Source organism: Amborella trichopoda, chromosome 2, assembly GCF_054954075.1.
Source record: "Amborella trichopoda isolate Santa Cruz 75 chromosome 2, AtrichopodaSantaCruz75HAP2 v2.0, whole genome shotgun sequence".
NCBI classification, from domain to species: domain Eukaryota; kingdom Viridiplantae; phylum Streptophyta; class Magnoliopsida; order Amborellales; family Amborellaceae; genus Amborella; species Amborella trichopoda.
In genome coordinates this window covers 630118-650669 of record NC_142337.1, presented here as the reverse complement: position 1 = coordinate 650669, position 20552 = coordinate 630118, and the positions used below count along the sequence as shown (strand labels likewise).

The 20552-nt window shown below is 36.0% G+C and overlaps 1 protein-coding gene and 1 long non-coding RNA gene across 3 annotated transcripts; one reads left to right on the top strand and one right to left on the bottom strand.

Annotated features, from left to right (window-relative positions):
- The first annotated feature begins 2220 nt into the window (after positions 1–2220).
- Positions 2221–7113, top strand: LOC18427306 (uncharacterized). Its single transcript, XR_966446.3, has 2 exons — positions 2221–2331; positions 6767–7113. It is a non-coding gene; the product is annotated as an uncharacterized LOC18427306 (long non-coding RNA).
- A 2599-nt stretch (positions 7114–9712) lies between these two features.
- LOC18427307 (Pentatricopeptide repeat (PPR) superfamily protein) lies at positions 9713–20307 on the bottom strand. Of its 2 annotated transcripts, XM_088857082.1 has the most exons (3): positions 18716–20287; positions 17869–18486; positions 9713–10445 (listed from the first exon to the last, which is right to left on the bottom strand). In XM_088857082.1, exons 1-2 carry the CDS (start codon positions 19851–19853, stop codon positions 18251–18253), a joined length of 1374 nt encoding a protein of 457 aa, XP_088713208.1. In that variant the 5' UTR covers positions 19854–20287; the 3' UTR covers positions 9713–10445; positions 17869–18250. The 2 variants fall into 2 exon arrangements, with proteins under 2 accessions (XP_088713208.1, XP_006836423.2); XM_006836360.4 differs by having other exon boundaries at positions 17869–20307.
- Positions 20308–20552: the final 245 nt, after the last annotated feature.

The window sequence follows — 20552 nt, the reverse complement described above, 5'->3', positions numbered from 1 at the left end:
TTAATTTTGATAAAAAATAATATCGATGATGATGTCTTAAGGCCACAGATAAGGTAATGGTTGGCTGAAAATAAAAAATGAATCTGCATTTTAACTCGGAGTATTTTTTGTTACACCTTTGACCACCCTCAAGCACCGGCAAGAGTCACTAGCTAATTTATGGGCACCGCGACCACGGGGAAGCCCTTTTTGTATATTGGTAGCTTGACCTATATAATCTTGAAGTTAAAATACCTTCGTGAAAATATTTTCACATGAAATAAGTCCCTTATGTGATTAGGTGTAGGGTTTTTTAACCACCAATTGGCTGCAAATTGGAGCAAAAAAAAATATTGTGGGATTGTTGGTTCAAAACAAAACCCACACCTAATTATATGAGGGAGTTTTTTAATGTGAAAATACTTTCACGAAAGTGTTTTCATGTACACCAAACGTGCCTTTAATATTAAAATTTGTATCAGTTGAATGCTTGTTGTGACAAAATTGTTTGATTCGAAAGTTGAAAGATTCATGAAAAGTTGTATTACTACTACCATTAATTATATGATAGGAAAATATGTCTTGTTTCGGATAGATGTGTGTCAAAATTTTGATGAAATTTAGATAAGGGTGCAGTTGGCATATGGACGCCTCCGTAGGTGTAGAGGTAAGGTGCCTTTCAAATTTTATCATGATATATAATTTTGATGTAAAATGTTATTAGGATTATCTCAAAATCTATTTTTATATATAATTATAAAATTTTAAATTTAAAAAACGGTTAAAATCAAGTAGATCTATAAACATATTAAAATCTTGAAAATAGACGGTGTAGATAATATGTTGTAAAATGCACTATTTTCTAACACTTAAAATCTTTTTATTTTTCAGAGTCATACATCTCGATGTCGAGATGATCAATCAAAGGGTTTTTCAACATTAAACTACCTTTTCCAATGGATTTTTGAGGGGCATCCGTAGTTCTACATTATAAGGTAGCATCCTTATATAAACTTTTTCCTTTAGATAATTGATAGTATACAAGGAGTCCATTTGCTTTTTTAGGTAATTGATATACTATTTACTTTCAATACAAGAAGTTCACAATCAGTTTGTTAATCAGAATTCAAATCGGATGGTTGTAAGTGTATCATTGACTAGACTCCAAGTTCAAAAAATAATTTTTTGAATTTTGTGGCACACCTCAAGCCATTTAATTTGAAATCTAATGACTGGTATCAATTTGTCACCTACTTGTACCAAAAATAAATGGTGTCTATGAAATAAAGAACAAAACATCAACTACTATTGTGCCCTAAAAGCTATGCCATGTTATTGAACTGCCTCTACTACAACCAATGAAGTTCAAATTTAGCTAGGTAAGAACATAAAAATAAGCTATGCCGTATTAATGCTACTGAATTGCCTCTACTACAACTAGTAACGTTCAGGTACAGCTAGGTAAGAATCAAAAAAATCTACTTTTTCTGTTGATACATGTACGGCTAGGTAAGAATAAAAATAATCTACTTTTTCTGTTGATAATTTGAACTATTTTACCAAGAATTCATTTAACAAAGGAAAAAGTTCATATAAGGTTGCAACTTTAAAATCTAGAATTACAAATGCACTTCAAAAATCCATCGGAAAATGTTGTTTTACTGTTAAAAAATATTATAATTGATCATCTCAACATCGAGATATCTGAATATGAAAAAAAAAATAACGATTTTGAGTCCTAAAAATAATGTATCTTATAATACATTATTTAGACTTTTTATTTTCAAAATTTTATAATTAAATATAAAAGTAAATTTTAAAATAATCTTAAAAATTTTCTTCACCAAAATTACATATTAAGATAAAATTTGGCGGTGGGCCTTAAGGCTGCAACCTAACCAGCTCTTACAAGTTATCAAAGAAGGGATTTAATAATTCAAAGGATTCGAGAATCCAATTTTTTGAATTTATGCTGAAAGATTCCCTTATCTCCATTATCGAACTTGCTCTTTGGATACTCTTTCCATGACAATTCTCTCTAATTTTTGGGTTAATTTTTGCCCACCAACTTTTTGGACCATGAAGATTTAACAGGTTAATTATTTTATGCAGAAGAAAAGGTTGAGGATAGTTTCGTTATTTTTGATAAAATGGGGGTTACGATGGTAATGCGGTTCCGAAGCCATGCCCCATGGATTAGGGTTACCTCAGAAGATCTATATAAGGGGGCATCAGTTTTTGGGTTTTCGGTCACTCTGTAAAGTGCCGCTAGGGTTTTCTCTCTGCCATTGTTTTGAAGTCGGGATAGTGTGCTGCTGAGGTCGCTTGTGGAATTTGAAAATGAGGGCTAAGGTGCGTTGAATGTTATTCAATCTGAATGTCTTTCCTCATTCGATTTGATTATAGGAATTCAGTTCTCTGTCATCTGAGTGTGTTTCCTCATTTTATTGCGTGTTGTTTGAATCCTTGATCAATCTGCGCCTCATTCGCGTCAATCATCTGAGTGTGTTTCCTCATTTTACTGCGTGTTGTTTGAATCCTTGATCAATCTGCGCCTCATTGGCATCATGGACGCGGCTTGTTCTTGAAATGTTGTATTCGTGAGTTTTTTTGGTTTTTCGAGCTTTTTCACTAATTGACTATTTTCAATTTCAGGGAGATGTATCAGCTTTTTCGAGCTTTGTCACTAATTAACTATTTTCATCTCTTATATCTTTGGTTTCTGCGAGATGTATCAGCTTTTTCATGAAAGCTTGTTTTTGCTGGTTTATTTCTAGAAAGGTGGCTTCTCATGATGAATCGTGGATATCCCATGAACCGTACTGATATTGGCTGGGATCTTCTTTTTTTCCGATGATTTTTTAATAGTGTTTACTTCTGCCTTCTCATTATGCAAGATGCTATGCATTTTCTTGCTCTGTGATCTAGATTTCTTATGGTGGTCCCTTCTAGATTTCTCATGATGGTACCTGGCTGGGATCTTCTATCTTTCGGATGATTTTTAGTACTATTTAATTGAGCAAAACAATTCTTGCTCTGTGATCTAGATTTTTCATGGTGGTCCCTTCTAGATTTCTTATGGTGGTTCCTCGGTTGACATCTGACTTTGAGATTTAAGTGTAACGGTCTTGGTTGTTTCTGGATACTGCTTGGTTGTGAAGGTTTCTTCTTGATATTATTAAGGTTTTGTTGGTGTCAACATTTTGGTTTTTGATTTTTGTTGTTTCCTTTATTGTATTTAATGTTTCTGCTTTCTTTTCGCCTTATTTTATGTAATCATCTGTTTGTGTGGTCTGTTTGTACTCTCTCTTTGATGTCTCATCTCTGTGTCTATGACAGATACATGCTGAAAAGTCTAAGTCTATTGTATGGTTTCCATACTAGCTTGTTTTTTGATATCTCAAAAGAGAATGGTACCCTATTAAAGATCTTGTGAATTTTATTACTAAAGAAAGTTGGAGATTCCTTTAATTTCTTCTCCTATTTATAATGAATGTGTTTTTATTTGTATTTTCTTTATTGGGGTTTTTTGTTTGGCTGTAAGGTTATGTTTTAATTGTTGCTGTGTCGCATTTCTTTTACTTTGTGTATGGTATTAATTTGGGGAATTATTGTGAATATCCATTATTTCTAGGGATGTTTGAAAAAATATCTATACTTTTTTTTATGCATGGTTCATTGGTAGGAATAAAACGTGAGATGTGGCTTTGCTAAAGTAAACCACTCACCACACAAAAATTGCCCTTAAATTTGGTACCTAGAGTACTCAACTAAGTTGGAACCTAAAAAATGTAAAAAAAATGGTAGGTTTATGAGTATCTAAGATTTTCTTGACTTAGTGTTCTGTTCGGTTCTCCTAGTGCCAAGCAAAAGATCTTTGTTTCAATAGAAAAGTTATTGATTCTATTGGTACCTATCTAAGTTTTATTTTCCTTGACAAAATCAAGTAGTTAGGTATTTTACCAGTTCCAAACTAGTTTTTGTTGAAGAAATATTTTGTTTGATATTGGGAGTACTGAACAAAACATTATGCCAAGAGCCCAGACAATGTTCTGTATTTTCAAGGAAATGGGCTTGGGTCAAGACGTAGAGGCTACGTTTTCATAGCCCTACGTCTCAATTTCCATTCCTATGTAAAGTTGTAAAAAAATATATTAATTATTTTCAGTACCAAACACTATTTTTATACAAAATCCCTAAATATTGTTTTTGCAATAATCTTAGCTATACTCAAGGGCATTTTTGGAAAAAATAAGATAAAACATAAGGTGCATTTGCATAAAATTGAAGAATTTCAGGACGTTTTCAAAATATCCTTAAAAGGACATGATGTCCATGTAAATTTTCCTTCAAATTTTGCTTTTTTTTAAAGAGTTATTGTTTTTAATTTTAAAAATATTTTGTGATTTTTTGTTTGTTTTGACAAGTTTTCTAGTTTATAAGTTGTCTTCATTTTATATCAGCGATTCAAATTCAGCTTTGTGGCCACCTAGGAGCTTCAGGGGGGCCAACTGCACCGAATGGACCTTGGTTGGGTCCTGTTTGATTTGGGTGCCGGCCTAGGTGCCCTTGGGCCAAGTCAGCCTCATAGGCCGTGGCTGAGGGTGGCAAATGGCCCTGGCCCAAGAGTAAATAATTTTAATTCCCCCACTTCCCTTGTCCTCCTCTCCCTCTTTCTCCTCCTCTTGTTGTGGGGCAAGGTAAAAGAGAGAGGGGGGCATTTTAAACCCCCCCCCTAAACTCGGAGTTGATTAGGATCTTGAAAAACACAAAGAAAACCAAGAATTTGTGACTTTTTTGATGATAAAAAGTTCACACTTTTTGATTCTTGCAAATTGAATGGTATTCAATCAGATGCTTTTTGAGACTAGAAGTGGTTTTAAAAGAGCTCCTTTGGCAGCCAAAGGTCATGTATTCGAGCGAAGTTCTATTGGGTTTTGAGAGGTTAATGTATTTCATTTGGGTAATGATCCTATGAGACCCTTCTACACCCATGTGTGTAGGACCCCAAAAGATCACCATTAAATTTGGCATAGATTTCTAGAAAAGTTAACATGTGTGTGGGACTTGACTTTTCTAGAGATCTATGTCAAATTTAATGGTGATCCTGTGGGGTCTTATACATATGGGTGTGGGACGGTCTCACAAGATCATTTCCCTTCATTTATTGGTCTAGGTTTTTTGATATTTATGTATCTTGGTATTAATTTTTTGTTCTTTTGAATTCTTTTTTCCTTTGTGGATTGGTTTTCATTTTTTGTTTGTGATTTTTAATGTTAACATGACTTAATGGTTGAACCTTGGGTACTTTGTCACTCCTACAATGTTTTAGTCATTCATTTTCACAGTGCAAAACCACGTATATTTAAGTTTGAATTGCACAATAAAATAACACTCACCATTGTTGTTTAATGAAATAGATGTTCTATGCACACATTTCCCCCCAAAAAAAGGAAAGAAAACGCACATGGCGTGGCTGCCCATATATCTTGACATCTGCCTAGGGCCCTAGGCATACAAATCTGCCTTCTTGAACATTGTTTTTGTAGCATATCTCATAATGGTGCTTTTATTCTTTCATGGCTTCTTTGTTATAAAGCCTACATATTGTTTTTAATTGTGCTTGATATTTTTTGTATTGGATGGGGGCTTTGTTGCATCATCAATACACACCCATCTAAATGTGTTTTTCTTCCAAAAATCCATGTTACATACTTATATGGATTTTGGAACTAAAATTAGGAGGTTGATAGTCTTGAGCACCATGATAATGGATCTGGGTAAAGTAGATTTTGAAAATCAACTGTTTTAGACTCCTCTTGGACAGTTCATTTTGGTTCTATTACAGTATCTCTTTTAAGATATAAAGTCTATTTTTTGTTAGATTCATGATCGCATGGTTGAGATTAGAATAGTACCTCAGACGTCTCTCTTTTGTATTACTCTTTACCCCTAAGTATGTAGAAAGTGTGTTATCGTTAATATTAAATCCCTCCATTGTTCGCAAAATCGCCCGATCTAACTGCTAACTACTGCCTGGTTAGATCGGTTCCGGTTTTGGGTGGTTAGGGTGATCAATCAGTATTTTTTAAAAAAAATCAAAAAATGTATATAAATTCTCAAAAATAAGGAATTTGATCTTAAATGCATTTTTAAATATTATTTACGTTATGGTAAAGATTAAAAATTGTTTTGGTCATTAAGACTCACTTATATATTTTCCCATCTTTTTTTAGAAAATTTTAAAAATTGCCATTGAAAAATATAAAATGGGTTAAAATCCATTTTTTTAATTAATTTTCAACTTTTTTTTTCCATATTTAGTAGTTTTTTTTGAATTTTTTTCAACACTTTTTTGACCACCCATGACTTGCACAGTTAAAGCGGTTGAATCGGCCGGTTTGGCCGGTTTAACCAGTTCCAAACCCATGTTCGGTTAACCGTTGTGGTTCGTTTCTACGCACACTGATCCCCACACATGAAAGACATTATTGACTCCCATAACTGTTCTGGTTCGATTCTACGTACACTGATCCCCACACATGAAAGACATTATTGACTCCCATAGAGACTCCCATTGATTAGCATTGTCTAATATATATTACAACATTGTGCTTGATCTTCTAAACTATTTATAGCAAGAGCAGCTACTATTTGTAGTTTCCTTACTCACCGCGTGACAATATCCATGTAATCACTATAGCAACTGTTAGTTTCTGGAAAAAAAATGACCCCACTGTTAAGTGTTTTACATTTGTTTCTTTGCTTTGCCTGATTTTCACCCCAGTGGAAGAAGAAGCGCATGAGGAGGCTCAAGAGGAAGCGCCGAAAGATGAGGCAGAGATCCAAGTAGACAATGATGATAGCTTTGACAAGGGTGATCTTCTCTGGGTCTCCTCCTTTCCAAATCTTTTTTGGATTGGTGGTTTGATTTAGCGGGGAATGCCTTGTTAGGTCTTATAATCAGAATCCTGAGCAATCGTCTATTCAGAAACTAGGTTGTTCTTATGTTTTGTTTATCTTGTTTGAGAGAACTTGAATGGTAGTCGTACTAATCTTCAATTTTGGGAGACAATTTTAAATGTTTGTTGCTTACAGTTGGTTATTGAGATTTCTCTTTAGTTCTTCCTTCAAGCTTTACCGGTTTATTCAATTGTGGTGATGATCAACTGTGTGAAAAGTTTTTGGTGCTGCTACCAATTGATTTGTAATCTGCCTAGTAGTGCTACTATCTTGGTTTTTGAGGGGCTGAACTGGTTTGAGTTGCCCAGTTTAAACTATTTAGGGTAAAGCAAAGTTTGCCTGGTGACCACTTAACTTTCGTACGACGTAATCCTAAGTGGTAGTCCTAATTAATTTCAGTGATTAAGCTGAAAGTACGAAAAGAATTTTTTTTCAAAATTTTTTTTTTAAATTGGAACATTTTTATAAAAAATAGCCCATTTCAAACAGTGCATTTGGAGTTATTTATTTAGAGTCAAGAGTTCACACCATCTGTTCCATCTGTCTGTTCTGTTCTCTGTTATTTAATCTAGAGCTCACCAAAAACCATCTCGTTCTTTATCTAGAGTTCACCATAAACCATCTTGGAAACAATGTATTGGGAGCTCTTAACATGGTAGGGGTCCTCTGTTCTTTATCAGGAGTTTTGTTCTGCGTTCTTTATCTATTGTTCACCAAAACCCATCTCGGAAACAATGTATTAGCAGCTCTTAACATGGTAAGGGTCCAGAAAGGCACATTTTAAGCTCTCTCAAGTCTTCCAAATGGACGCTGTGGCAGATTTATATCTGGTTCAAAATATGCGACAGCTTTTTATAAATTCGGAGTGGAAGGATTTCATTGGTCACGTCTTTCAGACGTGTGGATCGAAAGGTGGTTACCATAGTGAAAACATAAAACTGCCTTTTATAAATGTTGAATCGGTTCAAGAAATTTAAACATCCTGGGGTAATACGGGTGTGATTATTTGAGTGACCCGAGCCAAAATATGTAACAGTCATGTTTACACCGTATCATTGTTAGCGTCTTTTTTTTTTTTTTGCAAGTTTTAAATTAAATTGGTCATTTGTGGTGCGAATTCAGTACATTTGTTAGGAGACTTGAAATAGTTCAAGTGGCTGACTTAAAAAGAACAAAAGTAAGTTGGAAGTAGTAAAATTAGATAGGGATTTATGGTTTCATTAAAAGTATGATTTTTAATATAATAAAATAACGATTAATAGAGCAAAATGACGGATCAGGATTTGTATGGTTTATTTCAATCAATTGGAAAAATGTTTTGACAATGATGATGACAATGATCCTTTAGCTCAACTTAAGTGCTTTGTTCTAAAATCTGGAGTTTGTTTTTTTTTGTTCATTTGAATTAAGTGCTTTGTTCTAAAGTCTGGAGTTTTTTTTTTCTTCTTCATTTGAATTTGTTGTTTCGTTTGGAATCTGAAACAAGTAGAGACGCTTTGGTAGTTTGCTCATGGGCTAAATACATAGATGTCCTTGCTACCATGATTCAAAATCTAGAAAAAATGCCGTCTTGGGTATTCAAAACTAAAGAATTGAGCAATTACTTGTGAAATAATCTTATTAAAGTAATATTTCTATTGACAATAATTAGGTTGATTTCATCCCGAGTTCTTTTGAGGTTCTTTAAAAAACTTACTAAAATGTTCGCCGGAAAGAATGTTCTGATGCATAATAAGTATCCAATTACTAGGTAAGCTACAAGGAAAATAAAAGCAAAAGGGACTACCAAAAAAAGGACATGTTTTCCAATGGCTTATTTTCCATTTTAGATGCATTTGAGATCTCATGAACCAGGGATGAGATCAGCAAAAAACTACATCAATCCGCTATTTGATTTTTAGGGTAACTTCAATTTAAATCAAATTGCCAACAAGTCTCGGGTAATTTAATTTTAAAGGTTTGTCTGTCTTTCAAATTCGAATTAGTTCTCAATTGCAATTAGTGCTAAATTGGATTTTCAGCAAATTTGATAGCTTTTTAGAAAATGTCATTCATCTCTCTCTCTCTCTCTCTCTCTCTCTCTCTCTCTCTCTCTCTCTCTCTCTTTTATCACCATTTCCACCCCTAGGGGTGGCAATGGACCCGATGGGTATACCCGGCCTCGGGTTTGGGTATGGGTCCAATTTTTGGATCAGATGGGTCTGGTCCGGGTCCAAAACCTGAATCTGAACACTACTCGGGTTGGGGTCTAGTCTGACCCAATATGTTCCCATAAACCGTTGCAGATATTAAGGATCATATACAATAAGAACTCAGTCATTTTTAGCTATTAAACGACAAATCATACAACTTGAAATCTAATGGTGGGTGATTGTGACCTTGTTGTCAATAATATGGGTATATGATAGTAAAAAAGTAGAAGAAGCTCATAGTCATAGGGTGACAATGGACTTGACCAGACCCGGGACCCAACGCGTACATGTATAGGTCGGGTCCGGGTCCAAAACCTGGACCCGAATACTATTCACCCGAATAATATTTGGGTCAGGGTCCAGCGGGACCGCCCCGTTGCCACCCCCAACCCTACATCGTGGCCACCAAGCCTAGCTACACCTAAACGAAACCACGCATCCCATCATCACGGTCACCACCACAACTTCTACTACCATCATCACTACAGCCGCACCAATTAGCGGAGCCTAGCCACTACTATTGCCGTCACCACTACCACTACCACTACCACTACCACCACCACCACAACAACAAATTGTATTTCAAATTAGAACAATCAAACACCATCTAGACAAAATTATAATTGGCCAGATTGCCATTTCGTTAATTGCAATTAGAAACGAAGAACAACATTCTAACGAAATCTGAAATCAAACAGTGCCTAAATAAAGGATGTATGGTGCATGCAAGCTGCAACCATAAACTCGAGCCCACATCTCTCAATCTCAATCTTTCTCCAAAGTTTTAGGACCCAGGAAAACAGTGGTAAATTATTATCTTTAACAGAAAATTGCTCCATATCGGATGCTCTACCATCCATTGAAATGGACACTTATCTCAAAAGAGATGAGCAGCAGAGATTGAGCATTACAGAGCTCCAAATTCACCCTTTTCCATCAAGTGATATTGGTGATTAAGCGAATCATGTTCCTTAAACCATTTGGCATTGCAGTGACTACACAAACCCATGCTGACACACCTCAATCCTCCACGTTTCCAAATGGATTTGAACCCAAGTAACTCTGAATCCACTCAGTCTCCAAGATCAATCTGCTTCAAATAAAAGGGCTTAAGGCCCTAAAAATGCCTCATGTAGATTGCGATCTGAACATAACCATTCACTCCAATGGAGAGTAGATCGATCAGGTTCAGAGCTCTTTGGAAGCTCCGAAATCATATGACTGTGATGAAGATGGATTTGCAGATTATTTTTGGGCCCTCGATGGTTGAAAAATGGAGTCTTGAGTGTGGCAGCAATGGTTGAGCCAGGGCTGCACCATAAGTGGACCCTTCTTTAAAATCATAAAATATGTGCAAAACTCAGCATAATGACAGGGTTCTTCTATTTATGCAACCATATATAGGAATACTATAGCAGCCGCTGCCCTAGGTATAACATATCAGACCCCAATTAGGACACCTAAATCACTTTCCACTTCCTAGTTGAATTAGGAATATAGGATATTTAATTTTGGTCTCTCCTTTGTAACTATGGTATAACCATGGGGGAATTAATCTTGATGTCAATATATCAACTAGTTCAAGGTGCAGTATCCAGGGGGAATTAATCTTGATGTCAATATATCAACTAGTTCAAGGTGCAGTATCCAGGGGGAATTAATCTTGATGTCAATATATCAACTAGTTCAAGGTGCAGTATCCAGGAGCATAGTGTGTTTTAGTTATTTGAATTTTTCTTTCATTTGATTCTCTCAAAATAGATGTTGTGTTCTGTGTGTGGTGGGTTCAGCAAGTATAGTGCATAGAGGATAAAATCATCAAAAAAAAAATAGAGGACACAAGAAATAGGTGAAGAGGGATATTTGTGAAAGGAAACAGAGGATCCAATTAACTACTTCCCCAGTAAGAGAGAAATCTTATAAACTAATATCTCCTTTGGCGCCCTCTGTAAGTGAGAAACACAGCATGAAAGACGTCTTCTATGCGAGCTTTGAGGCTAGAGTTAAAAGTATACATAGATCAAAATGGACATGGACCAATGAAACAATGTTATATGATATATAACAAGTGTGGATTAATTAAATAGACCAATAAATAGAGTGTCTCTTCAGTGCTAACAATATATTTTCTTACAATTCAAGTGCCGCTCACTTCGCCTGCAACCAAATGCACTATGCATGAATAAGCATATATAGATGTAGACTGTCTTTGTACTAACAGGGAGCAAATGGAAAAAAGAGCATCATTGAGACTTCTCTTTTAGAGAGGCTGTGATCAGTTGGCTTGTGTTCAGAGTAGCAACTAGTAACGAGAATTGTGGACAGGCACTCCTAGCTTGAGGATTTATATAGACGGTTTAGCTGATGCTAGAAGACACTTCAGCAGCCATTCATATATTTTTTTGTGTTCCTCAAAGTTCAACTGTCTCAGGTGTATCTCAGCACATTTGCTAGTTTAGTCCTCAAATGAATCTAGATCACACAATCTAAAGGCTGAAGGTCGTAATTGAACAATCAAGTTTCTAACATTTACTATGTCAAACTACCTACTTAATCTCCAGTTCATACGTTCTTAGGGAAGTATGCACGTGATCAACTAGTAACAATGGTCTCTGGTTCTTTTTTATTTTCCATCAAGAATTCAACTATTCTCCGATAGTGCATAACTAATGGCTACCTAAACCGTTGGAACCTTCTCACCTTATAAATTCTGGGATCTCTCTCTCTCTCTCTCGCTCTCTCTCTCTCTCTCTCCATATTTTATTCATGCTATTCTTAAAAAATATAAACTACTTAGTCAAAAGTAATTTTTGAACATATAAGGGCATTTTATGGTCAAAAGTTTTTTAGTAAATTCTAAGAAAAATAACAGATAAACCCCTTGGCCCTAAACTATTTATTTTTAAATGAAATCGGTCTGGCACATAGCATGCTGGAACGACTTTTGGACTCTATTGGAACAAGTTTGATACTAGCTTTAGGTCTCTCTTGAAGTTGGTCCAGCACAGTGATTTGATATTTTTCCTTGAGAAAACATGCCTTACTGGGGCAGGTGGGTATTTTGTCATGGAAAAAATTACTTTTCTACTTAGGGATGGGTGCAAAACTAAATTTTGTTTGTGTGTGTGTGTGTGTGTATGTTGGGGGGCAGGGGGGGGGATGGCGTTTATATAACGCGTCGACTTTAATAATCTACGTAAGGTGAACCTCCAAACCTTACCCCAAGATACAGCTCTGGCGCCAAAAACCCTTATGATGGCCTGAGAATCTATTTCTGCCCCTTATTATGAAATTTAATGCTCCAAAAATGGTGTAGATATAAACGCTTGCAATCTTGAAAACAACTTGTCCATATAAAAGTGGCACAAGATGCACCATTTTTAGGACTTGAAATCCTTTTAATCTTTTCATCTCCATACATCTTGAGGTTGGGATGATGAATTGGGGGAGTTGTTACAACATCATAACAACCTTTTCCTATGGATTTGTGAGGTGCGCCTTACTTTTATGGTATAAGATTGATATATAGGAAGAGACTAAAAAATGCCTATGGGTGAAAATGAACAGTATTTTCGCCCATAGGCTTGGCGCCGTCCAATTTTTTTGGACGGCGTGGATTAAAGACTGCCACGGACATAGTATGTCTGTGGGGGTCTGTCACAGATATAGTATGTCCATGAAGGGATTTTTTTACGCAAATTTGATAAAAAAAATATATGTAGACCGCCGCGGCCCCTACAGGTCTATCGTGGTTTTTAGGCAAAATCATGCTATATCTGTGACAAGAGCGAAACACTGTAGCAATTCGCCTATAGACGTTTTTAAGACTTTTCCATATATATATATATATATATATATATATATAGGGAAAAGATGGCATTAGCCCACTAGCTCATATGAACATATAAGCCCAACGGCCCAGATTGAATCTGGGCCGATCTAACGATCACGGATGTCCAGTAGTGCTTGAATATTTTTTTTTTCCACAGATCCAAATCACTTGAAATTTTAGGTGTGTGTTCTTCGCATCAAGCGCACCTAATAAAAATATAAAAAACATTATCCGCGAAAAATAAAATGACCAAAATACCCCACAAAACATTTAGGGGGTATTTTGGTCGATTTTTTTTGTGTAAAATATTTTTTTGATATTTTTTAAAGATTCACCTATTTTTGATGAACACACGCCTAAAATTTCAAGTTATTTGGATTTGTAAAACAAACTAAAATTCGAACACTATAGGACATCCGTGATCATCAGATCGGGCTAAATTCAATCTGGGACGTTGGGCTCATATGTTCATATGAGCTAGTGGTCTAATCCCATCTTTTCCCATATATATATATATATAAAGTATCTACCCAACGTTTATAGGTGAAATGCTACAGTGACTTGGACCATAGGTCAATCGCTGTCCGGAAAAATCAGACGGTGTGCATTTTTCAACCGCCACGGACATGCTAGGTCTGTGGCGGTCAAAAAATTCACGCGGAACCGCAACGGTGCAGTCCATTCCGGGTCCGTTCAATAAACCGCCATGGACATAGCGAGTCCGTGATGAAAGCGAAACACTGTAGCATTTCGCCTGTAGACATTGTTTAGGTTTTTCCATATATATATATATATATATATATATAGGGAAAAGCTCCTGTCAGGCCATGGGCTAATGGAATAGTGTAAGCCCAACAACTCAAATATATTCTGGGCCGATCTGGCAGTCACGACTGCATTTCATAATATTATTTTAATATTTTTTAAAAAAACCCAAATTACATGAAAATTGGGATGTCCACTCTTCTCATCAAGCCGAACCTAATAAAATATTAAAAACAAATTTTAAAAATATAAATTGACTAAAATACCCCTTAAAGTTTTAGGGATATTTTAGTCAATTTATTTTTGATGAATTATTTTTTTGATATTTTTATTAGATTCTTTTATTTTTAAAGAATAGACGTTCCAAATTTCAAGTGATTTGGATTTGTATAAGAAAATTAAAATTAAAATATGAAATTGAATCGTGTCCATTGGATAGACCCAGATTCAATCTGAGCCATTGGGCACTTACTGTAGTTGTCAGCTAGCAGGCTGACCTCTGATTCTCCTATATATATATATATATATATATATATATATATATATAGACACACATACACACACATAAATACAAGTGCATAAAGCAGACGTACATGTATACATAGACGTCAGTTTGTGTATCAATGTATGCATGTGTATATGTACATGTGTGTTTTCTGTAGTAAATGATTTATTGGGTTATAACAATTTAAGATTTTAGACCTGTCACTTGTCAGGGGTTTGTATGAACACAATGTTGACAGTTTAACGTGAACACCGATGGACATAATACAAATATTGCTTACTCTAGGCAAGAAGACTTTATGAAAGATGGGGTTTTGGTAGCCCATAAGCTAGATGATTCCCAATATAGGACTGGCGAACTAGTGTAGTATACATGATCAATCTAACGAAGCATAACTTTATGTCTTAGAGTTTCTTAGATTATAAGCTTACAAGTGTAGTGGTTTTTGTACTATTATGGTCAAAGATAGATACAGTAGATGAGGGCACATATTTGTACTATATTATTGTGAAGTATGTTTCAAAGCAGTCCCAAGTGGTTATAATAAGAGTTTGAGAGTCCAAAGATGCGGAAATTCTCTCACCATTCTCGCTTCTTTTTTTTTAATCACTACTTACAAACTGTTATTTTCCTACAAAAATGGGCATTGCCGTTTTCATCCTGAAACATCCTTTGGGTTGTATATGAATGGAGACCAGGAAGGGAGAAAGAGAGAGAGAGAGAGAGGGAGAGAGAGAGAGTAAAGAGAGGAGGGGCAAAAAAATTAGGGAAGTGGGAATGCGGATTCCATAGTCCTTGCAATCCATATGGTGCAATTCAACTCAGGTTCGGGTAACATTAAGAGCACACTAACATCATATATATATATATATATATATATATATATATATATATATAATGTACGGTGTAGTTTATATAAGATTTCAATTTTAAACAATTATAGTAAGGTGTACCTCTAAACCTTGCCTGAGGATGCAGTTTTGGCGCTAGAAGTCCCTAGGATGGCTTGAAAGTCTATTTCCACCCCTGATTATGAAATCTAAAGCTCCAAAAATGATGCGGATTGAGCCTATAAACACTTGAGAATCTTGAAAATAGACAGTCCATATAAAAATCATATTATATTAAATAAGATATTATATAACAACCTTTGTGGTGATAGTTCTTACCGCATTGTGAATGATAAGTCAATAGTTTGAACCTTATGAGTTGAGATTTTGTATTGTTCCATATTAAGTAACTATTTCTTAAGGTTATATAATGGGAACAGTTTATATAGAGCTGAGGCTCTAAACAATCAAATTTGAGCCTAGCTAAAAATTTTTACTAGAAGAGGTTGTTTTGATGCCCAAATATCTTCAAATTGATCATCTCGACATCAAGATGTATGGACATGAGAAAAATGGATTGCAAGTTTTGGAAATAGTGTATTTTGTAATGCAGTTTTGGACCGTCAATTTTCAAGATTTTCAAGTTTTCATAGATATATTGATCTACACTAAGCTTTAAACTTTATAAATAAATATGAAAATATATTTTAAGGCTATCACAAAGATTTTCAATATTGAAACAACATTTCTCAACACTATTTGAAGGTAGGCTCTAATTTGATTGTTTAGAGCCTAAGCTCTATACAAACCGTGCACCCTTATATAATACAGCTACAATTCTATATGCATGTGCATGAGCTTGATGGGGTAGACCATATTGCCCCATGCTACAAGCTTTTAAGTTCAAATTTGGGGCCCTCACTCCCATTTTTTGATGACATGTTTTGAGAAGTGTCGACTCATAATGGCATACGACCCATGGGAAAAATCCATGTGTTGGGGTAACACTGCTTTGGACAATTATTAATTAAACATGTGCAAACGTTCTCATATATGAAGTGAATTTGGATACATGAAGTTTTGAATATAGGTATGAGGAAGAGGGAGGCGTGTTTGTTCGAGGTGTGTGTGGGACTAGTACGACACTCAAGTTAACATGTTCTGGCCCTTGTATGGGAGCCTTGGGGAAGCAGAAAGTGAAATTGACACTAGTTGGGGGGATGACAAACACTCCATCCTTTGATTGTTGTATGACCCTTTCTTAGTTTACTTTGGATAATCTTCACATATATTATATCTCCCTTCTCACAATGCCTAAGAATTTGAGGCCTCAATTTGAGGAACATCAAAGGGTTGGATCTTATTTTCCTCTCAGTTCCCTCTTGATTCCAAAGATGTTGGAATCTCGATTTTATAAATGAAGGAATCTTGGTTCCATAATGGTTGATTCCAATTCGGTTGGAAACTCGATTCCATAGAGCTAGGAACCTCGATCCATCTATATAGGGATCTCAACTCGATTTTGGTCGAATCTCAATTCCTACAAAATAAGAATTTTGTTTTCCACAATTCCTCTTGCATGGATGTTAATTCCGAAAATAGGAATCTACCACCCAGCTGTAATACCGTGATTCCGATTCCTAAAATAATTCGGATTTGGAACTATTGCCAACAACTATGATCTTAACCAAAGTTACTCAGAAAGATGCTAACCCTTTGGGCACTATAAGACCACAAATGGTTGATGTGGACATGGTTAATGTGGTTCATTTTAAACAGAAACCACGATGTTCACCCTCATATAGTGGTTCCGCCACCATCCGAGGCATGAATCTTAATTTTGAAGGAGCAGCAAAAGGAACCTAGGGCTTCTAAGCATAGGGGTGTCACTAGATTTGGTGATGTAGTGACATTAAAATGCATGAACACCCTTTGGCTTGATGGCATAAAATACCAAAATAGTTTTCAGTTAAAGACTTTGATGGCCTAGGGAGTATTACCATTTAAGAAAAGGGGAAAGAGATGGCCATAGGATTATTGCTAGACCTTTTTCAATGTCACCTGATGGTTTTGAGAGGGCACCTGGCTCCAGGGAAGTTGCGAAAGATTTTTCTTTTCCCCTTTTTTGTGAAAATCGGTTAGACAGTTACTTAATATGGATATCATTTGTCCACCAAGAGATGCAAACGTGAGTGATATAGTTCCAAATATGGGTGTATCGAGGAATGTAATGGGATATGTGACTTCATGTGATCGTACCTGCGCTTTCTCTCCACTTATGCCTATAAATCTCAGTCCTTTATGACATTAACTTATAATGAAATATTTGTAGCTGGCCCTAACTAGTTGACCATGCAGGACCCAAAATGCATCATCATGGATGTAAACAACAAGAACTGTGGCATACATATAACACTTGTCTTACTAAATGACGTAGACGAATATGATACATATAAATCAATATACAAGTCATTTTTAGCAAGTTTAATCATTGTATATCATACCACTCTACCATAAGACAAATAATCACCATCATTTTTATCCAGGGTTAGATGAAATTTACTGTTACAATTTAATAATGGCTCCCTTCACCAATACCTGAGCCTTCCCATTGTCAGTTCCAAGTTCTCATAAATAATGCGATTGATGCTGAAACCGTAAAAGTTAAACCACAGCACTCAAGCAGTTGAGTTGGACCAATTAAAAAAAAGAAAAAAAAAAAAAGTGGCATCCTTATATATAAAATCACACAAAAGTTGAATATAAGGAAACTTGAAGTAGATAATAAGTGCAGTTAATTACCTCATTATCATCAGAAATGAAATACTTAACAGAAAGGCTTCTTACAGATCAAATAAATCTTCACCTTCAAGTCCGCTCCTGTTGTTCTTTTCTACAGAGGCTTCAAAAATAGCTCATTCTCATTGTGATCCACATACCCCATTTGTTTTCTTCCCCAATGCTGTTTTTGAAGTGACCAAGACCCCAAAGCCTATTTCAATTGAATAGGTTCCTTTCTTTGGCATCAAATGGGAAAGAAGTTACAATCTCAGAAATCACACTGCCTCACCTTCTTTCTTAACAAATAATTAATCCATGTCATATTGCAACATGAGCCTCTCCATTGAATTATGGCTCACTACTTGTCTCGAGTACAACTCATGCAAAACTTTTGAAGCCAATTCTATCTCATTTTGATGAGCAATCCCTTCAATAAGAATAGTATATGTCGTCTCATTAGGGATAAAACCTTTTTGCACCATGCCTTCCAATACATCAACAGAAAGATCAGTTCTTTGAGCCTTGCATAAGCCAAGTATAAGAGCATTATAATTATCCACTTCAGGCCTGAAATTGTTCTCTTCCATAACTGTGAAAAGCTCCATAGCCTCGTCCAACATGCCTTCCAAACAAAGACCCCTGATCAAAGAAGAGTTAGTGTAAGTATCAGGGGTGAACCCATTCATGGTCATCTCATTCAATAGCTGAAAAGCTGGCAAAGTGTTCCCCTTTCTACACAAGCTAGCAATCACATTCTGGTAGAACTCATGCATTGAAGCATTTTGCTTACTACCCAAGTTCTGAATCATAGAAAAAGCCTCACCAACCCTTCCATTTCTACAAATAAGTGCAAGTGCATTATAAGTACCTTCATTAGGGCTGCATCGTCTAAGAACCATCTCATCAAGAATCTCTCTCACTTGATCAACTTTTCCTTCTCTGCAAAAACTTGCTACTATCGGGTTGTAGCTAGCAGCTGTGGGTCTAAATCCATTTCGAATCGTCTCTCTCAAGATCTCTATCGCTTGATCAGTTCTCAAGTGTAGAGAGAGAGAACCAATCAAGATATTATACGTAACAATAGTTGGGCTGCAATTGTTACTACCCATCTCAGCCAAAAGCTCCTCAGCCTCCTCCCACCTCCCCGCAAAACACAAACTCCTTAATAAAATGTTATATGTGACCACATTTGGGCTGAATCCCTTTGATGGCAGGTTCCTGAAAAACTTAATCCCTTCTTCTATCCTCCCTTCTTTACACAACCCAGTTAGCAAAACATTATAGGCAACCACATTAGGCTTCCCACCTTTCATCATGATATCATCCAATAACTTCATGGCTTCATCAACCCCTTGTTCTTTATAAGCAGCTTCAAGCAAGAAAGAATAAGTGAATACATTTGGGGTGAGCCCCTTCTGCATCAATTTTTCCAAAAGTTGCAGGCTTTGCTGCAAATTTCCATGGATACATAGACCTCGAACCAGAGAATTATATGTGACAGTATTTGGGGGTAACCCATATTGGTCCATTTTCTCAACTAATTGCATGGCATAGCCTATGTTCCCTTTCTTGCACAACTGGTTAACCAGATAAGTGTAAGTAGCTATATCAGGAACTTGGCCTGAACCCACTATTATTTCCATGACCCTTACTGCTTTTCTGATCTTATTGGACTTGCAAAGGTCATATAAGAGTTGTGTACTCTGAGCCATATCAGGTCTGTGTCCTTTACCATACATGTATTCCAGATAGAGGAAGGCATCATTCATTCTGAGATCTTTGGTTTTCTGGTCATTCTTTCTGAATCTCCATTGGGGTAGCGTGAAAACACTCTCTCTCTCACTAGAAGGGGCAGAGACATTTCTCACTGCTAAAATTTTGGAAATGCTCCTTTGAAATTTACAACCAATAGCTCTGGGAAAGAGTGAAATGGGTCCTCTGCTTTTTCCACTGTTTTCAGAAGGAATGCTCGAAATATAGGAAAGAGTGTGAACAAGAGATCCCATGAGTGTCAAAGGAGCCACCTTTACTTCAACTGAGCAAAAACCAGAGGAGAAAAACCCAGAAACTATGACTTTGTCAGTCTTATAGTAAGACAAATATTCAAGAGGAAGTGAACTCCGAGACAATTGTAGCAAATGGTTCCTGGTATGTTTGAATTTAGAGAGAGAGAGAGAGAGAGAGAGAGAGAGAGAGAGAGAGATTGGTTTGTGGCCTTGTACAAAGCAGGAAGAGCAGAGAAGGTCACTTGCTACTTACTGAGAGCAACATTCTCTAGAGAGAGAGAGCAGTAGAAGAAAGCAACTCATCCATTGAGGAGAGAGAGAGGGGATATAATCCATCATCTATCTGGTTCTCACCAATCAATCAAGGAAAGGCCTGCTTTCCCGGATCCTACGTGTCTGGTATTGTTTTTCGAGTTATAATTTGATAACAGAAAGTCACGAAAATATGTTTCCCGAGCTACAGTTAAATAGAAAGAGAAATATCATAGAGGGAATCACCTCAAAAAATAAAAAATCAATACGGTAGTCAATTGACTAATTTATCATGGCATTAGTTCTTTCTAGTTAGTTTAAGTTTTTAAAAATTATCTCATAAGTACCAACTCAGTTTTTTTTTAAAATTACCAAAATAGGGAGCCCTGAATTTCACTTGTTCCAATTCCAAGTAAAAATGCATATTTTTCACTAAAATTTCTTATT

Excerpts from the sequence above, each read along its gene's own strand:
- LOC18427307 (XM_006836360.4), bottom strand. The coding sequence starts at position 19,853 with ATGGGATCTCTTGTTCACACTCTTTCCTATATTTCGAGCATTCCTTCT.